Here is a 19,804-nt window from a genome sequence, read left to right as displayed (position 1 = left end):
TTTCCAATTTCTCCGCCCCCTCCAGATCTGTGTGACGGTGACGGGCAGCGCAGCCGCGATGCCGTTGGCACCTCATCGGCCGGCCCACTCACGATGCTCCGCCTCTGATGGGCCGAGTTCCCGCGACGCGGGACACATGTCCTCACACAAACCGTGAACCTGACCTGGCGGCTGTGGACTCGGTGCCGCTGGCCAGGGTGTGTGGGGGGGGGGGCTTCCGTGAGGGCTGGGTGGACTGGTGTGGGTGGCCAGGAGGTGGGCTGTGGTGTTGTGGATGGCGGGTTGGGTCCGGGACCATGTTGTACGGCGCGATCGCTGCAGCCGCGTGCATGCGCGGCCCGGGATCCGGGACCCGGCCATTCTCCGGCTGTTTTCAGGTCAGGAGGCAGGAGTTCCATTTGGAGTCGATGACATCGCCGGTACCGGAATTGCTGAGGGGTTTGCCCCGATTTTTTTCACGTAAACCACCCGCTGATTCTCCATTATAGCCACATTTAGCCGCAGGGACGGGGAATCCTGCCCCATGTGTGGTTAAACCTTCGGGGTCGAAGACTGCAAAGTGCCTCAGTATCGAAGGCAGTTGCAGTGCCCTGTGGGCAGGTTTCAGAGAGGAATCATACCTGCGCCATCCCCGACAGTGCAGGCAGTTTCGAACATCATTTTGGAGAGGGCGCGGGTATAGGCGATATGTGCTTGCACCTGCAGTATGCAGAATAGATGCATTGTGGTGCCTAACGTTGCTTTGACATCAGAACTACCATTTCCGACTTTGCCTCTATAGTGAATATCCTCTCTTAAACACCCACGGCTGAGTGTGCATTCAGCAACATGAGAGATCTGCCATCCCTGCTATTTAAAGGAACAATTCACGTTGCAGAGTAATTGCTCGTCAGATTCTGCTGGCTCTTGCTAGCTAGTTGGAAGGATTGGGTGGTTGGAGGAGTTCAGAAAGTTGCTACATCAGTTAATGGGATCAAGCTGTCAAAACCAAGACTCTGAGCTTTATTTTATTAAGAGAGTTTGTGAACCTGTTCAGCCTCACCGCTCTCCTCCCACACACCCAGTGTCCCAGAAATCCCCTTCTTGTACATGCTCAGTTAATACCCATTTCCTTTTAACATTAACAATTTAACAAACAAACCTTGGCAACGTTATTTGATGTTCGGATACTGGACCAGACCCCAGGTTTTGTTGGGAAAGCAGATGAGAAACCCCAAACAATTTGCAATTTGTAAAACTGCAAGGAAAGGATACTGCACACTAGACGCGAAGACTCTGACCATTAGGTATGCCTTATATTAAAACAAACGTTAATTTAAAACCAGAATCAATCACATTAATGTCAAAGAAATAGCTTTATAATCCATCACCTTCATTATGTATCTGTGCCAACAGCTAGGGGCTGTTTAGCTCACAGGGCTAATCGCTGGCTTTGAAAGCAGACCAAAGCAAGCCAGCAGCATAGTTCAATTCCCGTAACAGCCTCCCCGAACAGGCGCCGGAATCTGGCGACTAGGGGCTTTTCACAGTAACTTCATTTGAAGCCTACTCGTGACAATAAGCGATTTTCATTTCATTTCATTTCACTAAGCAACCCAAGACAATTCAAAATCACTTATAAATAAAGTTCTTTTTAATAAATTTAGAATATCCAATTCATTTTTTCCAATTAAGGGGCAATTTAGCGTGGCCAATCCACCTAGCCTGCACATCTTTGGGTTGTGGGGGCGAAACCCATGCAAATACGGGCAGAATGTGCAAACTCCACACAGACAGTGACCCAAACCCGGGATCTAACTTGGGACCTCGGCGCCATGAGACTGCAGTGCTACCATTGCGCCACCGTGCTGCCCTACTTATAAATAAAGTTAGAAATCTGGGTTACTTGCTGTTCTCTGTGCCAATCTTTGGAGATGGACCCTTTCAGGGACAACCTGAAAATCCTTCGGTCTTGTCAGACTCAAGTCCTGTGGCAAAACTGCCAAAACTACAGACAGACCTGGCTCCTCCCATTAATTACATCATCTGTATCCCACTAAGACGTCCCACTAAGATTATCTAGGACTAAACACCACTCACTCATAAATTGTTTACACACCATGGAATCTTCTTCACATAAACAATATTCCATTGGCCATCTATATGTAAACAAATAAATGGTTAAAATCAATGTGTACCTCACTTTACGAAACCTTAAGTTAAAGTAAAGTCACCATAATCCCAGATGACAATAGGCTGCTTTTTCCTTTGAGGGGGGAGAGCTGACTGGTGGTGATTTAACCTGAGGATCTCCCACACCTTAGGCGAGGGGCAAGATTGAGAAGGTGAGGTCTTCATGAATCATCACAGCTTCAGCAGACACACCACCTGTGCGTATTTGAACCCAGGGTTTTAATAGCATTACTACACAGAATATACAATTAGTCAATATGAATAAGGAGCAATTATTTCAACTGGGCGGAGCTCAAGATTTATTTAGATACTTGGAGTGAATGTATTGAGGGACATCGGTAGATGATAGTTATCTATGGTTCTGATCTGTGAAAATAGGACCAGGTCCTTGAGCTCTGAAGAAGCATCATGCGAACTCAAAACGAGAACTCTGTTTCTCTGTCCATAGATGCTGCCTGACTGACTGAGTCTTTCCAGCACTTTCAATTTTTTTCTAGCAACAAGCTGGTTGGGCTTTATTGAGTTTTAGTTCTTCTCAGAACTCCTCGTGTCACCATGGTTCCACGAGTGAGTAGATGTTCAACAGATCAGATGGTTTCATATATAACGCTGAGCTAATTTTCCAGAGATGATTTGGGAGGAGAAGAGGGCCTTGATGAAGATGAAGGCAGAATGTAAAGACGTGATAGTGATGCGAGCCGTCCTGAGCACAATGCAACGCCAGGTGAAGGAGAAAAATGAAGAGATAGCACGGTGAGTAACATAATAGGCATGTAGCTATCTGGAGTCAAACAAGGCAATATCCCCCACACTCATCCCCAAGATTTAGTTCTGTATAGTGAACTCCTCCACTGTTATTTTCTTCCAGGGCAGTCCCTCAGGATTGAAACTTCTTGGTTTCTATTCCGCTTCAATGGGTTGAGATGGTGATGTGTCCAATCCACAATCTGTAGACTCTGCCGCATGTGGGGCCATTGCAGCTCTAAGGGTCGGCTATGTGGATTGTTTGGAGGTTCCTGTACTCCCTCCAATGCCACAACTTCACCCTTTCCCATTCCTGAGCGAGCCGCCCCATGTGTTCAGCGTCTTCCTGAAAGAGCTCTCTCCATTTTGGTGGGTCACTAGTAGGGTCTCCCATGTGTCAGCGGGAATGCTTAGAGGACATCGCTAAGGTGTTCCCTCTATCCACCTGGGAGTCTCCCGCTGTGGCCCAGCTCTGAGTAGAGCAGTTGTTTCCACAATTTGGTTTCAGACAAGTGACATTCCCGACCCAGTGGAATTTAGCTGGAGTGATTAGCGCTTCGATACTGGGATTATTGTTTTGAGAGAGGATTCTGCAGGAGCATCACCTTTCCTGCCAATATATTTGAAACAAAGCACCACTGATGGTACTTCCCCAGTGCTTTGAGGTGTCTGCTGTAGGTTTTTGAAGTCTCTGAAGCGTATCGGATCATGGTGTGATGATTGTAGTTCTGTGTAGATGCAATACAACTGAGCAAACACTAGAGGGAGCACGGGAGAGCTATAAATACAGAGGAACAGGAAGTGAGGGCACACTTCACAGAAGGGAGAACTGGTAGCAAGACACAGGCAGGCAGGCAGCATCGAGGTAGCTGTAAGTTGAGCACTGAAGACAGTACAAACTCACAATAAAGCATCTACTCCAACTTTGAGACTACGAGCTTTATTAAGACACAAGAAACAACACACATGGGGAAGCTAAATGTTTCCATTATCTTGCCCAGCATTGTCTAGTTTTATTGAATATTTCCTCACCCTCTGTCTGAATATGTTTGACAGATTGAGGCGAGCGAGCATTGTCCAGCTGTGGGAACGAGAGAGACAGAAAGTGCTGTGTGAAGTCTTGGAGAGGTAAGAGACAGAGGGGGTGGCATAGTCCTGCAAACAAAGGAGCACACTCATCACTGTCAGTCTACCTCCTTTCCACCGTCCACCCCCACCCCTCCCCATGGCTCCTCCATTTCTCTGGTACCTCCAATGCCCTCCCACCAGCCTTCAAATCCTCCATGCACTCCAACTTTCCCTCGAATCCCAACATCCTTCAATGTGTCCCCTGTTGATCACTGACTAACACTATTCCCCATGCGCCATATACCAGGAAACTCTTCATCACAGTGAAAATCTGGAACCCTCTCCCCCAGAGGGTGGGGAGCAATTGAAAATTTTGATTTCTGAGGGTGATCCATTTCTTTTCATTTATTTTTAAATTTCATTTAATTTTTGTTCAGTAAGTGTATGAAGAGTTCTGGGAGCAAGGCAGGAAGATGATGTCAATGCACGTGATTAGCCGTTTTTAATTGGATTGTGAATTAATGGTCACCTTCCCCCAAACATTGGCCATCTGTCCGGCCTTTAGCCTTTGGCCTTGTCAATACAGGAATCTCACTGGAAAGGAACACACGGCCAACTCTTGGCTGTTAGAACAAAGAACAAAGAACAATACAGCACAGGAACAGGCCCTTCGGGCCTCCAAGCCTGTATCAACCACGGTACCTGCCTAAACTCAAACCGTCTGCACTTATAGAGTCCGTACCCTTCCATTCCCACCCTATTCATATATTTGTCCAGATGCCCCTTAAATGCTGCTATTGTACCTGCTCCCACCACCTCCCCAGGCAGCGGGTTCCATATATTTACCACCCTCTGTGTGAAAAACTTGCCTCGAACATCTGTTTAAACTTTTCCCCACGCACTTTAAACCTATGTCCCCCAGTACTTGACTCTCCTACCATAGGAAAGAGCATCTGACTATCCACTCTGTTTATGCCACTCATAATCTTGTAGACCTCTATCAGGTCGCCTCTCAACCTCTGTCGTTCCAGTGAGAACAGACCGAGTTTATCTAACCTCTCCTCATAGCCAATGCCCTCCATACCAGGCAACATACGAGTAAACCACTCCTGCACCTTTTCCAAAGCATCCACATCTTTCTGGTAGTGTGGCGACCAGAATTGTGCACAATATTCCAAATAAGGCCTAACTAAGGTCCTCTACAGCTGCAACCTGACTTGCCAATTTTACATTCAATGCCCCGACCGATGAAGGCCAGCATGCAGTATGCCTTCTTGACCACCTTATCCACATGTGTTGCCAATTTCAGTGATCGGTGGACATGCATGCCCAGATCTCTCTGCCTGCCAGTAGTTACAAGGGTTCTACCATTTATTGTGTAATTCCTACATGCATTGGACCTTCCAAAGTGTACTACCTCACACTTCTCCGGATTAAACTCCATCTGCCATCTCCCTGCGTAAAACTCCAACCAGTTTATATCCGGCTGTATCCTCTGACAATCCTCTTATCCGCAACTCCACCAATTTTCGTGTTGTCTGCAAACTTACTAATTAGACCAGCTACGGTTTCTTCCAAATAATTTACAGACACTGCGAACAACAGAATTGATCCCGATGGAACGCCATTAGTCACAACCTTCCATTCAGAAAAGTACCCTTCTACTGCCACTCTCCGTCTTCTGTGTCCAAGCCAGTTCTGTATCCAACTTGCCAGCTCTCCTCTGATCCCATGTGACTTCATGTTTTGTGCCAGTCTACCATGAGTTTGTCAAGGAGAAGAGGACAATTAAAATGCCAGGTGTATGAGTGGATTAGTAAAAGCACATACACTGAGGGATATTCCTGAGAACCGACTGACATTAAACTCCATCAGTGTTTGCCCGATCGTAGTGTCCTCCATGGTTGTGAAGGTCACTACAGGCGCACGCACAATTGATCCCCAAGACAACTGAATTTGCTTATGAAAAGAGAAAACAATGATGACAGGAATGGGGCTGATGCGCAGAGGGTGAATCGTGATGGGAAGAATCAACCTCACAGCCTCATCCCTGTTGCTAAAATATTAACACAATTTGAAGAACATTCTAAGAGCATTTATCAGAATTGAGTCTGTCATGTGGGAAAGAAGTGGCATAAACATGATGGGAAGAATGGTCTTTTTCAGGACTGCAAACCTGACTGAATCTATGAATATAATAATTCTCTTGCGTTTTATAAGTGGAGGCACAGAGTATAGAAGCAAAGTGGTGCTGAACCTTTATAAATTACTGGTTAAGCCTCAGAATATTGGAGTACTTTCCCCAATTCTGGGTGCCACACTTTAGACAGGGTGTCAAGACCTCGGAGAGGGGGCAGCTTCCGTGCCCAGGGGGCACCTCAGGGTCGAGAGTGCCTTTAACGACCCCCTTTAATCACTTTTTAATTTGGTGTCTTTAAGTTTCATTTGATCTTTGTTTTAGTTTGGGCAGTGCCCCTTTAAGGATCGGCCCCATTTTGATTTGTCCCTTAATTTGTTGACTTTCTTCTAATTGGTTGAACTTCAAAAGAGGCTCAAAGTCAAGGAGACCTCAAAAAAAGTTGAGAGAGGAGGTTTACTCGAATGGGTCGCAGGGATGGGGGGCTTTATGTGGAGAGTCTGGAGACGCTGGGATTATTCTCCTCAAGCAGAGAACGTTAAGGGGAGATTGAAATGAAAAATGCTATGGTCACGAGGAAGCTTCAAAGAAGTCACTGTGAAAAACCCCTAGTCGCCACATTCCGGCGCCTGTTCGGGGAGGCTGTTACGGGAATTGCACCGTGTTGCTGGCCTGGCTTGGTCTGCTTTCAAAGCCAGCGATTTAGCTCAGTGTGCTAAACCAGCCCATTTAATAAACGTGTTCAAAATCACAAAGGATTTTGATGATGTAAACAAGGAGAACCAGTTTCCACTGGTAGCAGAGCCAGTAATCACATGACACTGATTTAAGGTGATTGACAAAGAAGCAGATGAGGAGAATATTTTAACTCAGTGAGTTGTGATGTGCAGGGGTGTCTGAAAGGGAGGTGGAAGCAGATTACTAAAGAACTTTCGAAAGGAGAATTGGACAAATTCTTAAAGGAAAAATGTGAAGAGCAAAGGGGATGATGGGGGAACTAACTGGGGAGGTCTTTCAAAGAGACATCACAGGCATTTACTGTGCTGCTTTATTGGATGAATATTCTAATATTCTCAGTGAAGCTTCCTGGTTTCTTCTCTTTCTGACAGAGAGCAAGCGTTGAAAGAAGAGACAGAGGATAAAACGGCTCAATGGATGGAGCTTAAAGAGAAGCTGACAAAGAAGTTGAAGGTCACTTCATTTTTTTGGTTAACAGGTTGGATTGGCACTGAAACTACGTCCATGTTCAATGAGAGGGAAGAACTGAAGATGATCAATATTAGTAGAGAAACATGTTGGGGAAATGGATGGAGTTGAAGGCTCATCCCCAGGGCCTGACAATCTACATCCCAGAGTACTTAACAAAGTGGCTCTAGAAATTGATTTAGATTTATTGTCACATGTACTGAGGTACATTGAAAGGTATTGTTCTATGTACAATCCAGGCACATTGCTCCATACATGAAAACATACAACATAATCTATTTTTAAAAAATTTTGAGTATCCAATTTTTTTTTCCAATTAAGGGACAATTTATTTTGGCCAATCCACCCATCCTGCATATATAACATATAACATAGAACATACAGTGCAGAAGGAGGCCATTCGGCCCATCAAGTCTGCACCGATTTTGGACTGTGGGGGTGAGATCCACGCAGAGATGAGGAGAATGTGCATACTCCACATGGACAGTGACTCGGGATCTCACTCAGGCCCTGTACAGTTGTAGTAGAACTTTTATACTCCAACCCCTCTTATTAAAGATGAGCATTTAATTTGCTTTCCTGATTACTTACTGTACCTTTGTGCAAACATTTTTGATTCATATATGAGAAGACTCAGATTCCTCGATACAGCAGCATTCTGTAGTCGCTCTCAATTTAAAGAATATTCTGCTTTTCTGTCCTTCCCACCAAAGTGGATAATCACACGTTTTCCCGCATTATTTCCCACCAAACACATTTCTTCGTATAACCGTCTTTGCAGACACATTGCGTGGAATGTTACTGCGGGGGGGGGGGGGGGGGGGGCAGATGGTGTGGCCTCCCAACCCCAGAAGAAAAGTCAGTGTGGAGCCATCCTGCTCCATGCTGGCCCACCTCGCAGCCATAGACTGGGTGACATGGTAGCACAGTGGTTAGTACCGTTGCTTCACAGCACCAGGACACCAGGTTTGATTCCCGGCTTGGGTCACTGTCTGTGCGGAGTCTGCGTGTTCTCCCCGCGTCAGCGTGGGTTTCCTCCGGGTGCTCCGGTTTCCTCCCACAAGTCTTGAAAGACGTGCTTGTTAGGTGAATTGGACATTCTGAATTCTCCCTGAATACCCGAGCAGGCGCCGGAATGTGGCGACTAGGGGAGTTTCACAGTAACTTCATTGCAATGTGAATGTAAGCCTACTTGTGACAATAAAGATTATTATTATTATTGTGTGTGGGCTAAATGGGCGGCTTTTGGGATATCCGCCCGCTCACTGGGGAGGATGCCCTGCCCTCGGGAGCTGCCGGCCAAGCACTTTAGTGGGTGCTTCTGGGACTATAATAGAGACGGAGCAGAAGCCCAGTGGATCCCAAGACACAGGAAAATCCAGGGTTTTGGACAGGAGGGTATGAGCAGGTTAGGAAGGGGCAGAGGGTAGGGAGGGGTTGTGGTGGTGGAAGATTTACGGTAGAAAGAAAGAGTGGGTTCGACCTTCGGGCATCCGCCTCCAATCTGCCAAGAGCAGTGCCTGATCATAACTCCCCTTCCTTCTCACCCTTTGAGGAATTTGTTTAAAGACTTGGGGCTGTCTATTCGCACCCAATGCCAAGTACAAAGCAAAGTACAGCACAGGACACTTCGACCCTCCAAGCCTGCACCAACCATGCTGCCATGTCAAATGTTTTATTGCTTGGGCAGTGTATTGCAAGGGTCAATTGACTTGGTAACAGGCTTAATTAACCCTTGATTATCTATTTAAATAGTGTGGGTACTTTCCCGATTTCAGCATCAGCCCCCCCCCCCCCCCCCCCCACACACACACACACACTCATGGGGATGAGCTAGAAGGTGGCTGGGTATTCATCTGATTTTTCTGACCCCCTATCAAACACATGCCCGGCAGGGCCACGTAAAATGCAGCTCTTTGTGTCCTCTTCGCAACCTCCTGTCCCACCCAGCCTATCTTCAACCTATTTTCTGAGCGCATTTAGCCACCTTTATCTTCAGACCTTTAGAATGGTCTTTATTTAATTTTAAGACTCTAGTTTCAGACCCAGGTTTCTCACCCTCAAACTGAAGAACTGAAAATGAGAAATACAAACATGTTGTGATCACTCTTTCCTACAGGCACATTTACTATGAGATCATTCAGTAATCTTGTCTTATTACGCATTGCTAGGCCTAAAATAGCTTGTCCCCTTTTTTGCTCACCACACATTTTCTAAGACACTGATGAAATGTACTCAATGAACTTGTCCTCAAAGCTACCTTTACAATTTTATTTGTCCAACAAATATGAAGATTAAAATTGCCCATGATTATTGCAGCACCTTTCTTTCAGGCTCCCATTAATTTATGATTTTAACTATGTCTTACAGTGTAGCTACTGATAACGGGCCTGTAAACTACACCCACTATTGACATTTCCCTCTTCTATTTCCTATTTCCATCCAAACTGAATTGACATTCTAAGCTTCAGAACCAAGATAATTTCTCACTACTGTGTTTCTCTCACCCTTTATTAACAGAGCTACCCCACCACCTTTTTTATTTTTTCCTGACCTTTCTAAATTTCACATGCTTTAAATATTCAGTTCCCAGCCTTGGTCACCTGGCAACCATATCTCTGTGATGGCCTCCACATTGTATCTATTTAATTTAGTTTTATTTATTACATTGTGACAAATGGAGAACTTTAGGAATGTTGTCTTCTAAATATTGGGGCAATTTAAGGGTTAAACATCTGGGGTTATAGTGCGTTTGACTGCAGTGGTCATTCTTTTAAAAAATGATTTTGTTTTGCCGGGCCTGGGGCTTTAAGGAGCCAGAAGGTGAAACTGACCAGAGGAATGGGATTTTCAGTCTGGGCTAATGCACTGTGGTTTGACTGGGGGAAGTCCCTGGGGAGTCCCTGGGGAGTTAATATACTTTCAGCTCGGCGAGTTTTTCAGCTTGGGGATATGATGTCATTGTTACTGGGTGGAGCTAAGGGATGCAGAGGTATTTTGGAAAAGCTTTGCAGAGGAGTTGAAGGCTGATCTGTCTGACACTGTGTCCACACTTCTCTCACAGTACGATGGTTAGAAAAAGAGCAATAATATTTAAAGCAAAACAGTCTTGTCTGAGGACAAGGAAGGAGCTGAAACACACCAGGCCACCCATCATTTTGAAGATATTCAGCCAGAGTCTGAAGTGGTTCTAACAGGGGCCAAATCTGTTCTGTAAAGCAAGTGTTACTCTATGGCATGCTAATTTTAAGATGGATAAAGAGCTGTATGATTATTTCCTTGCTGTTTAAGGGGTAATTGCATGCTGTTGTTTTCAGGTGTGAAGTTAGAGTTTAATATTGTATTCATAATAACGTTCTGTTTTTAAAATACCAAAGCCCTATTTCTTAATGCAAGCACTCCTGGAGGGAATCATTCCTTCTGCACACTCTTACAAATGAATTAAAATAATAATAATAACCATTTTAGTCCAGTATCCCAGCCACTGTTGGGATCTGATCTGGGATTGTAATACTATCAATCCATCTGTCTTGTTATGGATGCATTCAGATAAAGAGTTTTTAATTGTGTCTTTTCAGCATTTGTTCCGACACTGACCCTATTCGCTGGTGAACTCTCATGTTTGCGCGCTCTGTCCCTCCCTGTCACCTTCTGCTTGTTATCACTCATTCCACTGTGGCCTTGCCTTTTCTAAATTTTTCCTGACTTCAGCCCTTCCTTATTCCCTGCAGAGGTAGTCTTCCCTGAACCTCACATTTGTGACCTGCCTTTTCTGGTTTTCCATTTGAATTTTTTGAAAGGTCGACGAGAGGGTGCCTCCGTGTGGAACCCCTCTTTCGTTCACTTACCCTTTCCTCCAGCCAAGTGTTCCTCTCAAGCTGGAAGGCCCCTGATTGGCCCCTCCAGCTTCAGGCACCCGCTTGCCACCTTGAATTGGGCAGCGAGCCTGTCTCTGTGCCAATCCAGGAGGTAGGTACCCTGGTCGAAACGTCAGATCAGTGATTGCCTCCCCCTGTGTGTGGGTTTGACTGTAAGTGTATGTGGGTGTGCATGTGGGTGGTTGAGTGGGTGATTCTGGGGTTCCCCCAACACCCATGGAATTGAACCCCAAAGAGATTCAACATCTGAGGAAGGAGGGGGGTGAGAATGGAAGGGAGAGAGCCAGGGCCATGAATTCTCTCACAAAGGGGCTTTTTGCCTTGGATGGAGTAGACCGGGTCATTGTCGGGTCACCCCAAATCTTCAATTTGAGACTAACAGAATCTGCTTTGTTAACAGGGACAGGAGGAAGAGATCCAAAAGCTGCGCTTGAAAGAGAAGATGTATGCAAAGTCCCTCTCTCACCTGGAAACCCGGGGGCTAAAGGAAGAGTTGAAATATCTGCGGCAACAATTGCTCCTGGCAGAGAAAGATTTGCGTGACTCTCACAGTGAAATCCTGATGCAGCAGCAGCGTACGGCAACATATCTCAAAGGCCTCAACACCGACTTACAGTAAGAACTTTCGGACTGAAAAATTGATATGCACACATTGTCATTGAGTGCCAGAAGCAGGGGCTCTATTCCCCTGTCAGGAGAGTCTTGAACGTGGGGTAACAGTCTGAGGATAAGTGGTTGAACTGAGATGAGGAGGAATTTCTTCACTAAGAGGATCGTTAATCTTTCGAATGATCGATCCCAGAGAGCTCTGGACACTCAGTCATTGGCTTTGACTGATCTCATGTCGATATTAGGACACTTGGGGAATGGAGGGGACTGGGTGAGATGGTGGAGTCGATGTGGAAGATGGGTCATGATCTTATTGAATAGCAGAGCAGGCTCGAGGGGTTTTACCTCCTGCTCCTATTTCCATGTTCTGTTATTATGCAATAAGCTTGACGGGCTGAATGCCTACTATTGTTCTTAATACCATTAAAAGAAAGAAGGATTTGCATTTGTGTAGTTCCTATCATGACCTTGGGATATCTCAAAGCACTTTCCTGCCAATTAAGTACTTTTTTGAGATGCAGGGTGGAATTTTCCATTTTATTGCAAAATTGTGGTGGCGGAAAGTTCCGGAAACACCGGAAGCGCATCTTCAGAAGTCCTTTGGTCTGCTGTATATGGGGCGTGGGGAGAGGTGAGCAGCGTTGTTCCTCTCCTCGGCTTGAGTTTGAAGACAACACATCGGAGTCATCAACTCGTTTTTATTTTTACTCATTTTTACGGGATGTCAATTTTACTGGCCAGCCAGAATTTGTGCCCATCCCTACCTGCCCTTCAGAAGGTGCTGATGAGTTGCCGTCTTGAACCACTGCAGTCCTTGAGGTGCAGGTACACCCACTGTGCTGTTAGGGAGGGAGTTCCATGATTTTGACCCAGCGACAGCTAAGGAACGACCGGTATATTTCCCAGTCAGGATAGTGAGTGACTTGGAGGGGAACCTCCAGGTGGCGGGGTTCCCAGGTATCTGCTGCTCTTGTCCTTCTAGATGGTAGGGGTCCTGGGTTTGGAAGGTGCTGCCTTAGGAGCCTTGGTGAGTTCCTGCAGAGCATCTTGTAGATGGTAATCACGGCTGCCACTGTTCGTCAGTGATGGAGGGAGTGAATGTTTGTGCAAGGGGACGTAAATCAAGCGGGGCTGCTTTGTCCTGGATGGTGTCGAGCTTCTTGAGTGTTGTTGGAGCTGCACTGATCCAGGCAAGTGGAGAGTATTCCATCACACTCCTGACTTGTGCCTTGTAGATGGTGGACAGGCTTTGGGGAGCCAGGAAGTGAGTTACTTGTCACAGGATTCCGAGCCTTTGACTTGCTCTACATTATTAATATGGCTAGTTCAGCTCAGTTTCTGGTAAATGGTAGCCTCCAGGATATTGATAGTGGGGAATTCAGCGATGGTAATGCCATCAAATGCCAAGGGCGATGGTTGAATTCTCTCTTATTAGAGATTGTCTGATACTTGTGTGATGCAAATGTAATTTGCCACTTGGCAGCCCAAGCCTGAATATTATCCAGATCTTGTTGCATTTGCGTGTGGGCTGCTTCAGTGTCTGAGGAGTTGTGAATGGTGCTGAACATTGTGCAGTCATCGGCAAACATCCCCATTTCTGACCCTATGATGGAAGGAAAGTCATTGATGAAGCAGCTAAAGATGGTTGGGCCTAGGGCACTACCCTGAGGAACTCCTGCTTGATGCTTGAGACAGTATCGGTAACAGTGACCTCCACACAGTCCCTGTGGAGACAATCATGTCTTCACATTGAGGATACAGTCCATCGTGTTGTGTGGAACTACCACCGTGCTAAATGGGAACAGATCCAGCAACTCAAGACTGGACCCATGAGGCGCTGTGGGCCATCAGCAGCGGCAGAATTGTATTCAACCACAATCTGCAACCTCACGGCCCGGCATATCCCCCACCATTACCACCCAGCCAGGGGATCAACCCTGGTTCAATGAAGAGGGCAGGAGAGCATGCCAGGAGCAACATCAGGCAGACCGAAAAGTGAGGTGTCAACCTGGTGAAGCTACAACACAGGACTACCTGTGTGCCAACCAGCATAAGCAGCAAGTGATAGAGATAAGCGATTCCACAACCAACGGATCAGATCTAAGCTCTGTAGTCCTGCCACATCCAGCCGCAAATGGTGGCGGGCAATTGAACAACTCTCCGGAGGAGGAAGCTCCACAAATATCCCCATCCTCGATGATGGAGGAGCCCAGCACATCAGTGAAAAATGTACGTTGCACTCGACGCAAAGACTCAAGTAAACGGAGGCTTGAATTGTGAATGCCTCTCCTTTTCAATCAGATTTCAGGCCAACGTGACTTCCTGCAGACGTGACGTAAGATTGGAAGGCGTGGCCAGGTTCCGCAAGCAGCTGCTTAACTCATGAGATGGTAATGAATGCAAATGTAAATGCTGTTGGCACCGCTAGGCAATGAGCTAACCGACCACTGGTAACCTGACATTGGGAGAATTACAACCTGGTTTTACACCGGCGGGTTTCTGAGTTTACTGGCTCCTGATATTCTCCGCTCTTGCCCGCTGAGAAACCCACCAGGGGGGTGATGGGAGACTCCCACCTGTGATCACTGTTAGAATGTAGGAAAGGTGGTCACAGACTTGTGAGCAGAAAGCTCCCAGAAACGCTAATGAGATAATGAGCAGATTGTCTGTTTTGTTAATAATTGTTGGCCGGCACACTGGGGAGATGGTCTCTTTGTTTAAAATGGCGCCACTAGATTTTTAACATCCACCTCAGAGAGATCTCAATGGCCTGAGATTTGAGGTAAAAACTTTCAGCGCTCCCCCTGGCACTGTGCCAACTTAAATATTGCGCTCAAGTCTGGAGTGGGCATGACCCACCTTTCCGACCCAAAGTTCAGAGTGCTCAGAAACAAGTTGAAAGGTTGAGGTGAAGACCACACAACTTATAGTGCAGGCGGCAAATTCCAAACCATGAATACTTGAACATCGCAACTCTTAGCTTCATTTTCCTGAAGGCGCTTCGTCTTCCCTCTCTCTCCCTCTCTCCCTATAGCAGCCACCTCCTGCCCACCACAGTTACCTCGGTAACAAACAACTTGCTGCCTAGCATCCACCGATGTTACTCTGGGCTGGTTACTAGGAGACATGTAACAGCCATTTGGGAATGCTACTCCCAGTGAATGTTCCCGTTTGGCTTCCTGCCTCTCCCCCCCCCCCCCCCCCCCCAACTGTGAGAGTCAGCTTAGCAATCCTTCCCATCAATAAGGTCACTGAGATTTATCATGTAATTGGCAAGGTTACTGGGTTAGTTAACTGGAGAAGCCGCCCTCAAATACCCCCCTCTCCCCCCCCCCCCCCCCCCCCGCCCCTACCCCGACCCCCCACCCCATCCAAAAAATTAACTTAGATTTATGTTCAAACAAAACAGAAAGTGAAAGTGACAATGAGACTGTCCGATTGTTGTAGAGGATTCAACAGGTTCACTAATATCCGTAAAATTGAGATTCTCCCAAGCTCTGCTACCTCTCTGCTAACACACACACGTCCTGTTCAGCCGCCATCCCTGTGTTCACTGGCCTACACTGGCTCTCAATACCTCCATTTAAAAACTCTCAGGCTCATGTTAAAATCCCTCCATGGCCTTGTCCCTCTCTCTGTGACCTCCTCCGGCCCTACAACCCTCCATGATATCTGCTCCCTCCATTTCTGTCCTTTTTCAGCATCTGCTAGTTTCCATCACAGCCCAGTGCCGACCATGTCTGCAGCAACCTGGGCCCAAAGCTGAGAAATTCATACCCCAAACCCTCGCCCGCTTCCGACTTTAAGATATTTGTTAAAACCTACTTGTGGCCAAGCTTTTGGTCAATTGCCCGACTGTCCCCTTATGTGCCTCAGGGTCACGTTTTGCTTGATAAAGTTCCTGAAAAGAACTTTGGCATATTTTATAATGTTAAAAATGTTACATAAGACCATGGGAAATCGGAGCAGGAGGAGGCTATTCAGCCCTTCAAGCCCAATCCACCATGGGAGATATAGGAGGGATGTCCGAGTGTGGTGAATGTGATTCACACCGGATTATAATCTGTATATACATGTGTCTGTATTGTAAGTGCAGTTGCATTACCTGTCCTCCAGGGGGAGTAGCTCTGGGAATGCTCGAGTTGTATGGGGCTTCTCCCTTGGCTCTGCCCAGGACTCCTCCCCCGGAAGCTGCTGTATAAAAGCTCAGTGCCACATGGTCAGCCGGCCAGTTCACCGAAAGTTCAATGGCTAATAGGCTGGCTCTGTTGTGAGTATATTAAAACCGCTATTCTAATCCTACAAGCACGTGTCCGTAGAATTGTTGGTTCCAACACTGAGGTAGGTTCTTTACTCAGAGAGTGGTTAGGGTGTGGAATGGACTGCCTGCTGTGATAGTGGAGTCAGACACTTTAGGAACTTTCAAGCGGTCATTGGACAGACACATGGAGCACACCAGAATCACAGGGAGTGGGATAGCTTGATCTTGGTTTCGAACAAGGCTCGGCACAACATGGAGGGCCAAAGGGCCTGTTCTGGGCTGTACTGTTCTATGTTCTATGTTCTATTCAATGAAATCAGGGAGGATCTTCTACCTCAACACCATTTTCCTGCACTATCCCCGTATCATTCAATGTTTTTAATGTGTAGAAATGTATCGATTTCTGGCTTGAACATACTTAACAACTGAGCTTCCACAATCCTCTGGGATAGAGAATTCCAAAGATTTACCACCCTCTGCCTGAAGCAATTCCTCTTCATCTCAGTCCTGTATGACCACCTCCTCATTCTGAGGCTTTGTCCTCTGGTTCTAGATACCTCCCCTGTCAAACTTTCCTACGAACCCTATACGTCTCAATAAGGTCGCCTCTCATTCTTCTCGACTCCATTGAGTACAGGCCCAACCTACGCAACCTGTCCTCATCAGAAAATCCCTCGATAGCCGGGATCAAATTAGTGAACCTTCTCCGGGCTGCCTCCAATGCCGGTCTATCTTTCCTTAGGTAAGGTGAGCAATACTGTTCACAGTATTTAAGGTGTGGGCTAACCCAGTGTATAGTTTGAGCAGGACTTCCCTGACTGTCATCACTCACTGATGATCCTTTGCTTCAGGAAAGCAGCTGTGAAGCAGTCCCCGGGATATTACCTGTCATCTGAGGACTTTCAGTACGTCTGCAGTCAATTGGAAGTTCTCTGTCGAGCTGCGCGAGATGGGACATTGAGAACATTACCTTCTGGCTCACCCGAGGCCCTTCTCACACTTCCCCAGGTAACATTTCACCCTTCACTTGAGGTAAGACACCAACATTAGCAACAGACTATGAAAATTCTGATGGACATATTCAGGCAGGTCACAATCAGTCGATGGAAACATGAAATGAAATGAAATGAAAATCGCTTATTGTCACAAATAGGCTTCAATGAAGATACTGTGAAAAGCCCCTAGTCGCCACATTCCAGCGCCTGTTCGGGGAGGCCGGTACGGGAATTGAACCCGCGCTGCTGGTTTTATTCTGCATTACAAGCCAGCTGGTTAGCCCACTGTGCTAAACCAGCCCCTGGTTCAACCCCTAGGAGTTGAACTCGTAGATGGAGTTCAACCTTGATAAATGTGAAGTGATTCATTTTGGAAGATCGAATTTGAATGCTGAATACAGGGTTAAAGGCAGGATTCTTGGAAGTGTGGAGGAACAGAGGGATCTTGGGGTCCGCGTACATAGATCCCTCAAACCCATTGGCCACGGATTAAAGATCCTTCTATATTGTTCGAGTAAACTTCCAGGACAGGTACAGCACAAGGTTAGATACAGAGTAAAGCCACCCTCTACACTGAAATGAAATGAAATAAAATCGCTTATTGTCACAAGTAGGCTTCAAATGAAGTTACTGTGAAAAGCCCCTAGTCGCCACATACCGGCGCCTGTTCGGGGAGGCTGGTACGGGAATTGAACCGTGCTGCTGGCCTACCTTGGTCTGCTTTAAAATCCAGCGATTTAGCCCAGTGTGCTAAACCAGCCCCTGTCCCCATCCAACACTCCCAGGACAGGTACAGCACGGGGTTAGATACAGAGTGAAGCTCCCTCTACACTGTCCCCATCAAACACTCCCAGGACAGGTACAGCACGGGGTTAGATACAGAGTAAAGCTCCCTCTACACTGTCCCCATCAAACACTCCCAGGACAGGTATAGCACGGGGTTAGATACAGAATAAAGCTCCCTCTACACTGTCCCCATCAAACACTCCCAGGACAGGTACAGCACGGGGTTAGATACAGAGTAAAGCTCCCTCTACACTGTTCCCATCAAACACTCCCAGGACAGGTATAGCATGGGGTTAGATACAGAGTAAAGCTCCCTCTACACTGTCCCCATCAAACACTCCCAGGACAGGTATAGCACTGGTTTAGATACAGAGTAAAGCTCCCTCTACACTGTCCCCATCAAACATTCCCACGACAGATACAGCACGGGGTTAGATACAGAGTAAAGCTCCCTCTACACTGTCCCCATCAAACACTCCCAGGACAGGCACAGCACGGGGTTAGGTACAGAGTAAAGCTCCCTCTACACTGTCCCCATCAAACACTCCCAGGACAGGTACAGCACGGGGTTAGATACAGAGTAAAGATCCCTCTACACCGTCCCCATCAAACACTCCCAGGACAGGTACAGCACGGGGTTAGATACAGAGTAAAGCTCCCTCTACACTGTCCCCATCAAACACTCCCAGGACAGGTACAGCACGGGGTTGGATACACAGTGAAGCTCCCTCTACATCAATGAAAGGAAACCTTGGTTGGTGAGTGGGCTGCATGCAGAGTCCTCTGTCATCTCAATGGGCTGCAAGATTGAAATCGCGCTTGTTCACTAACCTTGACCCCGTGAATAAGATTAAATACAGTTAATACAAGTGAATATTTCATAACATTGGGATAAAAGGTTCTTTTTCGGAATGGCAGCCGGTGACCAGCGGTGTCCCACAGGGTTCAGTGTTGGGGCCGCAGCTGTTCACCATATATATTAATGATCTGGATGAAGGGACTGGGGGCATTCTAGCGAAGTTTGCCGATGATACAAAGTTAGGTGGTCAGGCAGGTAGTGCTGAGGAAGTGGGGAGGCTGCAGAAGGATCTAGACAGTTTGGGAGAGTGGTGCAGGAAATGGCTGATGCATTTCAACGTGAGAAAATGTGAGGTCTTGCACTTTGGAAAAAAGAATCCAAGCATAGACTACTTTCTAAACGGTGAGAAAATTCATAAAGCCAAAGTACAAAAGGATCTGGGAGTGCTAGTCGAGGATTCCCTAAAGGTAAACATGCAGGTTGAATCCGTGATTAAGAAAGCGAATGCTATGTTGTCATTTATCTCAAGAGGGTTGGAATATAAAAGCAGCGATGTGCTACTGAGCCTTTATAAGGCTCTGGTTAGGCCCCATTTGGAGTACTGTGTCCAGTTTTGGGCCCCACATCTCAGGAAGGACATACTGGCACTGGAGCGTGTCCAGCGGAGATTCACACGGATGATCCCTGGAATGGCGGGTCTAGCATATGAGGAACGGCTGGCGTTCCTGGGATTGTATTCATTGGAGTTCAGAAGGTTAAGGGGAGATCTAATAGAAACTTACAAGATAATACATGGCTTAGAAAGGATGGACGCAAAGAAACTGTTTCCGTTAGGCGAGGAGTCGAGGACCCGTGGGCACAGCCTTAGAATTAGAGGGGGTAAATTCAAAACAGAAATGCGGAGACATTTCTTCAGCCAGAGAGTGGTGGGCCTGTGGAATTCATTGCCGCAGAGTGCAGTGGAGGCCGGGACGCTAAATGGCTTCAAGGCAGAGATAGATAAATTCTTGATGTCGCGAGGAATTAAGGGCTATGGGGAGAATGCTGGGAGGTGGAGTTGAAATGCCCATCAGCCATGATTGAATGGCGGAGTGGACTCGATGGGCCGAATGGCCTTACTTCCACTCCTATGTCTTATGGTCTTATGGT

At 46.8% G+C, this 19,804-nt stretch overlaps 1 protein-coding gene across 1 annotated transcript in view; it reads left to right on the top strand.

Annotated features, from left to right (window-relative positions):
• Positions 1–19,804, top strand: part of LOC119976533 — a 43,328-nt gene that overhangs the window by 6,335 nt on the left and 17,189 nt on the right. Inside the window, exons 4-8 of the mRNA XM_038817097.1 lie at positions 2,799–2,925; positions 3,973–4,044; positions 7,231–7,312; positions 11,606–11,820; positions 16,927–17,107. Of these exons, the coding sequence (XP_038673025.1) occupies positions 2,799–2,925; positions 3,973–4,044; positions 7,231–7,312; positions 11,606–11,820; positions 16,927–17,107 (677 nt within the window). The remainder of the gene's footprint in view (positions 1–2,798; positions 2,926–3,972; positions 4,045–7,230; positions 7,313–11,605; positions 11,821–16,926; positions 17,108–19,804) is intronic.

The sequence above is a fragment of the Scyliorhinus canicula genome, chromosome 13, assembly GCF_902713615.1.
Source record: "Scyliorhinus canicula chromosome 13, sScyCan1.1, whole genome shotgun sequence".
Lineage (NCBI taxonomy): Eukaryota > Metazoa > Chordata > Chondrichthyes > Carcharhiniformes > Scyliorhinidae > Scyliorhinus > Scyliorhinus canicula.
Note: the sequence above shows the minus strand (reverse complement) of the source record. Positions and strands in the feature narration are given on the sequence as shown.